The sequence below is a fragment of the Daucus carota genome, chromosome 6 (assembly GCF_001625215.2).
Source record: "Daucus carota subsp. sativus chromosome 6, DH1 v3.0, whole genome shotgun sequence".
In the NCBI taxonomy this organism is placed as follows: Eukaryota; Viridiplantae; Streptophyta; class Magnoliopsida; order Apiales; family Apiaceae; genus Daucus; species Daucus carota.
Window position 1 is genome coordinate 8,534,745 of NC_030386.2, and position 7,272 is coordinate 8,542,016.

General features: G+C 49.0%; 1 protein-coding gene across 1 annotated transcript; it reads left to right on the forward strand.

Moving 5' to 3' along the window:
• Positions 1-1,688: 1,688 nt before the first annotated feature.
• LOC135147176 (uncharacterized) lies at positions 1,689-6,344 on the forward strand. Its single transcript, XM_064080028.1, has one exon. It carries the CDS (start codon positions 1,689-1,691, stop codon positions 6,342-6,344), a length of 4,656 nt encoding a protein of 1,551 aa, XP_063936098.1.
• Positions 6,345-7,272: the final 928 nt, after the last annotated feature.

Here is a 7,272-nt window from a genome sequence, read left to right on the forward strand (position 1 = left end):
CTTCACCGAATGGAACAAAATCAAGCAAGATACAACACAAGGTTGAATACCCTGGAGTCCGTCCTAGAAGAATTCGCACCTAGACGTCCTCACCAGTCTAGGAGCCATGACAGGAGGGGACGCAGACGTTTCAGACGCCCTACACCTCGGATGTTGGAGTATGGAGATGCAACTCCCGGCGCTAATCATCCCCAAGGAACAACCATCAACCACGGGGCTCATGGCACTCAGGGCGCGCCCTTGACCGTCTCCATACCACCAACTCAGCCAGGAGGGTCGGGGCAAGGAAGAGGAAATCAGAACACGAACGCCCGACCCTTGGCCGAAAGACTTGGGATCACACAAGACAGCTTAGCCATGATTGTGCATTTGGCGGGAGAGGAACAGCGAGAGCGCCAGGGGACCCAAGGCGCGCCCTCAGAGCAAAGGCGTGTCACGGGTGTTGGCAGAACCTACCGGGGAGTAAGAGGTAGAGGCAGAGACCATACGTCGGTCGGAGGAAGAGGTCGCGGACCACCATAATTGAATACCTCCCTTCGCAGAGCGAGTCTAGCCAGCACACGCCAAACCAGCTAGGTCGGAGAAGGTCGCGCCCCCCCCAATGATCAGACGGGCGCAACCCATCAAAATAATCCTCAACAAACTACACCTAATGGTCAGACGGGCGTAACTACTCAAACCACTCCCCACGGTCATACGGGCGCGAACCCCCAAGCCAATACTCAACAAACTGTCCCTGTCATCACCAACCCTCAGCAAACCACTCCCATCACGACCAACCAACAGACCACTGCAACCTAACAACAAACACCCACGGGTACGCAAACGACCCTTGCTACGACAGTCATTCGAACCCCAAGCGGCAACACCAATACTGTGACCACACCTATCACTACCCTAGCTAACAATACCGGCACAACGGTTACACCCATTACTACCCAAACGACTACGCAAACTATCCCTGGACTCGGAGCCATCAATGGAGAAGACCTTAAGAAACTGCTTGCCCTCCTACAAGCTGGACACTCCACCGCGGTACCGAACATCCCTTCACCATTTACCGCTGCAGTTCGTGACGCCCAACTTCCAACGGGATTCAGACATGTGAATGCAGACCTTCGATACCATGGCAATTCAGACCCTCGGGAATTCTTAATCAGGTTCAACATTGAGATGGACTTGTATCAAATCCCAGACCTCGTCAGGTGTAGGTTCCTCGCGGCAAGTCTGAGGGAAAGCGCTCAGCAATGGTTTCAGAAATTAGGGGAAGGTGTGATCTCTTCTTGGGTAGACATGCAGCGAATGTTAATGATGCAGTTTCAAGCCGCAACCAAATACGCCCCACCGGTCACCACCTTGGCCAACGTCAAGCAACGCGATAACGAATCCTTAACCGCATACTTCAAAAGGTTCAACCAGGAATCTATGGGGGTTACGGGAGCGTCAGACGAGACCTTGAAAAATTCCTCATCGCCGGTTTAAAGGTCGGTACTGATTTCTGGAAGCACCTACAGGGGAAAGACCCGTCTAACCTGTCAGAGCTATACGCAGCAGCTGAGTCCTTCAAGAAGGTAGAGCAGTCACTCGCTGAAAATCAGAAAGAAATCGCTAAGTCACGGGGTAAGAGAAAGGAACACACACCTAGCCTGGAACCAAAAGGGCGTGGACGTTCCCCAGCAAGGGTACACATGGCTAGCGATAGAAGGAACTGGAGCCCCCCGAGACAACCAGGCACGTACACCCCTCTCGTGGCGTCAGCCGAGCACATCTATGCGGTAAGCAAGGATAAGGCCCCTTTTCGGAAGCCGCAGCCTATTCCCTATAATGTTGCCAAAGACAAGAAGAAGTACTGTGACTTCCACAAATCAGCTGGACACAACACCGCGGACTGTAGACACCTTAAAGAGGAGATCGAGGAGTTACTCAGGGCAGGCTACTTAACGGAATGGGTGAAGAAATACAGAATGGATCACCCACCGGAAAGGCGCGCCCGCGGAAGGTCACCCGAAAATAAAGATGATGAGAAGCAGAACGATACCCAGTTTGTGAGGGAAGGTAGCATTAGGAGCATATTCGGAGGCCCCTACATAGGTGGAGGCAGTCGAAAGGCAATGGAGAGGTACGCCAAGGAGGCAAGGGACTACCCTCTTACCAACGTGAACCATTTATCAGCCAGGGCCCCGAGAGTCTTCAAAGGAGAGACCATGGACATCACTTTCACAGAGGACGACGCTAGATGGGTACACCATCCCCACAACGATGCCCTGGTGGTCGCCATGCGCATCGCCACTATGAACGTTCACCGGGTATTCGTGGATAATGGAAGTTCGGTTAACATCCTCTACTACGACACCTACAAGAAGATGGGACTACCAGATAAAGACATGACAGTAGAGAATCTCTACATCTATGGCTTCGGAGGAGAGGCCATCAAGGCTAAAGGAACCATCCGCCTACCCGTGACATTGGGAGAAGCCCCACGGGCGGCCACACAGATATCTGAATTCGTAATCATCGACCACCCGTCAGCTCATAATGCACTAATGGGGCGCCCCCTCTTGAAAGACATGAGGATAGTCACCTCCATCTATCATCTCACTTTAAAGTTCCCTACTCCCGGAGGGGTTGGGTGCGTAAAGGGATCTCAGTACGAGTCTCGCGACTGCTATGGCCGATCACTCAAAAATTTTCAAGAAAAAAGAGGAGTGAGACCCCACGAAGAACTCCATTCGGTCCACGCCATCTACTTCATAGAATACCCAGAAAGTGATACGGAGGGCGTGCCCTCACCCCTACCATCAGAAGAACACATCCACTTCGAGGATAAACTACCCCTCGCACATGAGCCAAAGGTGGGAGAGTGTAGAGAAAAAGTCGCGGAGGTAGAGGTCACACCCCCCACCAAAATCCGGAAGATAGACAAGGCAGAGGTAGTGATGGAACTGGATGATCCCGTACCCGTTGAAGGAACACCCGAGGATGCATCCCCAGAACACAAGGCAACCCCCCAACAATTTGATTTTGATCTAGACCCTAGGTTGCCTATGCTCGTGCAGAACACGGGACCAGCCGAGGACACAGTCGAGATACAGGTTACACCGGGGAGTGACGACAAGGTCCTCAAAATAGGGTCGAAACTAAGTTCTGAGGTAAGGATCAAGCTGACAGAGTTCCTAAAGGCCAACCTTGATGTATTCGCTTGGAGTCATGAAGACATGATCGGGATTGATCCGGCTGTTATGTGTCACCATCTCAACATCGACCCCACCAAAAAAGGTATTAGACAGAAGCGTAGACCAATAAGTGGGGAAAGAGCTGAGGCCCTCCAGGAAGAGGTAGACCGTCTCATGAAAGCGGGACTAGTAAAAGAGTCGTTCTACCCAACATGGCTAGCAAACCCTGTACTGGTGAAAAAACCCAACGGGAAGTGGCGTACCTGCATAGACTTCACAGACCTCAACAAGGCGTGCCCTAAAGATAGCTTCCCACTACCTAGGATCGATCAGCTGGTAGATTCAACGGCCGGCCACGCTCTTCTTAGTTTCATGGATGCGTACTCGGGTTACAACCAGATCCCCATGTACGAGCCTGACCAGGAGCACACCTCATTCATTACAGATAGAGGTCTATATTGTTATATTGGCATGCCATTTGGACTTATCAACGCAGGCGCGACTTATCAAAGGCTCGTAAACATGATGTTCAAAGATCAAATCGGAAAGACCATGGAAGTGTACGTTGACGACATGTTGGTCAAATCCAAGAAGGCCAATGATCATGTGTCCCACCTAGCTGACATGTTCGAAATCCTAAGGAAGTACAGGATGAAGCTCAACCCTCAAAAGTGTGTCTTCGGAGTAGAGTCAGGGAAGTTTCTTGGTTTCATGGTAAATCACAGAGGTATCGAGGCCAATCCCACGAAAATCAAAGCTTTGATAGAGATGAAGTCTCCAACCAATGTCAAACAGGTCCAAAGCTTAACCGGGAGGATCGCCGCTTTGAACAGGTTTGTGTCGAAGTCTTCCGAAAAATGCAAAGAGTTCTTCAAAGCCGTGAAGGGTGCTTCCAAGGATTTTGAATGGACGGTAGAATGTGAAAGCGCTTTCGTGAAAATCAAAAAACACTTGGGCGAGCCACCCCTCTTAGCTAAACCAGATGAAGGTGAGACGCTCGTACTCTACCTAGCTGTCTCAGATTATTCCATTAGTGCCGTTTTGGTGAAGGAGGACGCGGAGGGTCAGTCCCCGGTCTATTATGTGAGTAAAAGGTTGTTGGACGCCGAGACTCGCTACACAAGTATGGAAAAGTTGGTGTACGCTTTGGTACATGCATCCCGAAAGCTACGACCCTACTTCCAAGCGCATAAGGTAGAGGTGAGGACCGCGTACCCTCTTCGTCAAATCATGCATAAACCGGAGGTAACAGGTAGGATGATGAAGTGGGCAGTTGAGTTAGGACAATTCGACATTGATTACAGACCACGAACCGCCATCAAAGGTCAGGCCCTGGCGGATTTCATTCTAGAATTCCCAGAAGATGGAGAGAACTCCGGCCTATTAATCAAATATGACCCAGACCTACCGCCACAACCGGACGCCCCGAAAGAAGACATCCCCGAACTATGGTGGACGGTGCACACCGACGGAGCAGTGAATAGTGATGGGGCAGGTGCTGGCATAGTGTTGGTAAGCCCCGAAGGACACAGGCTCTTGAATGCCATCCACTTCACCTTCCAACTATCTAATAACGACGCAGAATATGAGGCATTAGTGGGAGGCTTAAAATTAGCCCTCGAGATGAAAGTTAGAAGGCTCGTAGTAAAGCTCGACTCAATGCTGGTGGTAGAACATATAAAAGGAGGATACCAAGCCAAGGGACCTAAGACAGCCATGTACCTCAAATGCGTCCAGAGGTTGCTAGATCAATTTGAGGAGGTGCAAGTAAACAAGGTACCTAGGGAGTTCAACGGAGACGCCGACGCCTTGGCAAAATTGGGGTCTCAGAAAGAGGCTTCCTTATTGGGGGTAATTCGATTGGAAGTTCAAGAGGTGCCTAGCATCCCAGAACTAGATGTCATGAAGGTAGGAGACGGCGTCGAACATCAAACATGGATGACACCAATATGGGATTTTATTAAGGAAGGAAAGTTACCCGAAGATAAAGCCGAAGCACGGAGGCTAAGATATAAGGCAGCCAGGTATGTCGAGTATGATGGCAAACTATATAAGAGGGGCTTCAACCAGCCATTGTTGAAGTGTATAGACGGTGATGAGTGCACCTATGTATTGAGGGAGGTCCATGAAGGCATATGTGGAAACCACTCGGGAGGCAACTCATTAGCTATGAAGGTCCTGAGGCAAGGATACTACTGGCCTACCCTAAGGAGTGACGCCTTCGGTTTTGCCAGAGCATGTGATAAGTGCCAACGGTTTGCCAACTTCACCCATAACCCAGCAACATCCTTGACCAGCATGACCAGTCCTTGGCCTTTTGCCATGTGGGGGATAGACTTGATTGGGGAACTCCCTAAAGCCAAGGGAGGTGTGAAGTATGCGGTGGTAGCTGTGGATTACTTTACCAAGTGGGCGGAGGCTGCACCCCTAGCCACCATCACAGCCAAAAAGATCAAGGATTTTGTTTTTAACTCTATTGTTTGCAGGTTTGGAATCCCTTACAAGCTGATCTCGGACACCGGAAAGCAATTCGACAGCAAGGAATTGAGAGGCCTCTGTGACGACCTAGGAATCAAGAAGAATTTTGCAGCAGTGTACCATCCCCAGGGCAACGGGCAAACAGAGGCAGTGAACAAAATCATTAAACACACCTTGAAGACGAAGCTGGAGGATAGCAAGGGAAACTGGCCGGAGGAGCTCCCCATGGTGCTATGGTCTTACAACACGACTCCTAGGACTACGACTGGGGAGTCGCCGTTCGTGTTAGCTTATGGATGCGAAGCCATGGTTCCAATAGAGGTTGGAGCTGGATCATTCAGGCGAGATTATTTTGAAAAACACGACAACGACGTCAATCAAAGGCTCTACTTGGATATGATTGAAGAAATCAGAGCTACCTCACAGATACGACTAGCTGCATACCAGCAAAGAACAGCGAGGTATTACAACAGCAAAGTAAAGGCTCACCCATTCCAAGTAGGGGACCTCGTCCTTAGGAAAGTTGTGCTCAACAACAGGAACCCTTCGCATGGAGTCTTCGGGGCTAACTGGGAAGGCCCCTACAGAGTGAAGGTGATACTATGGAAAGGAACCTATAGGTTGGAAGACCTCGATGGGAAGCCTGTTCCGCGTCCTTGGAACGCGGAGCACCTAAAAAAATACTACCAGTAGCCAAAGGCTGCATAGACTAGCCATGACACTAATGTCACCCCTAGTCTAGGGGAGTGGCGATGCATATACGCTCACTACCAGAAAAAAGGGCTTAGACATCGGTTAAAAACCGATGTCTATTGAAAACAGGACCGATGTCTTCGCATGTGATGTAAAAGGTAGGGGTCTTAGACATCGGTTTCTGACCGATGTCTACCACCACCTTTCACAGCAGTCCTAATAAAGAACCAGATGTCTATGCATTAAAAATCATCTTTTTTGCATGATTCTAATATGAAATATGGTAATAATAGAGGCTGCATAGGATCTTAAACATGAGACACACAAGAGAAAAATGGACACATTTGCAGTGGAACTGATGTAATATTCATTTTTAACATCAGTTGCCTAAATTAACTGATGTAAATGACTGTAATTCACATCATCTGGTTAAATTAGCCGATGTCTATGTTCGTCTTTCACATCCGTGTCTTATCTAACTAATGTATATGTACCTAATTTACATCATCTCTTTAGTTCACTTGATGTCTATAGTGTTCTTTTACATCATCTCTTTAGTTCAGTTGTTGTCTATAGTTCAGTTGACATCAGGTTTCTTTTAAATCCATTGTCTTTCTGTAAGGTTTTTTGCTAAGTCTTTTATGTCCCCTTGGGGTTAACAGCCCCCTGGGACGGGTGCAGTTTCGTACTCGAGCGCATTATTCCTAGAAATATTTAGGTATGGGCCAGAGGCCATGTTATGTTTCAACCATCTTAATAAAGGCCTAGAGCCAGTCTATTTTCCACAAAAAAGATGTGTTGGCAGTGTGCTGTTAAACTGTTTGATTGAATTGGCTCAAGAGCCTCGCCCTTGCTGATAACACAAAGATACAAGCCCTAAAAATATCTTAAGGCAAGTTAAAGTCGCGCCCTCCATAAAAGGGGATAA

Excerpts from the sequence above, each read along its gene's own strand:
- LOC135147176 (XM_064080028.1), top strand. The coding sequence starts at position 1,689 with ATGGCTAGCGATAGAAGGAACTGGAGCCCCCCGAGACAACCAGGCACG.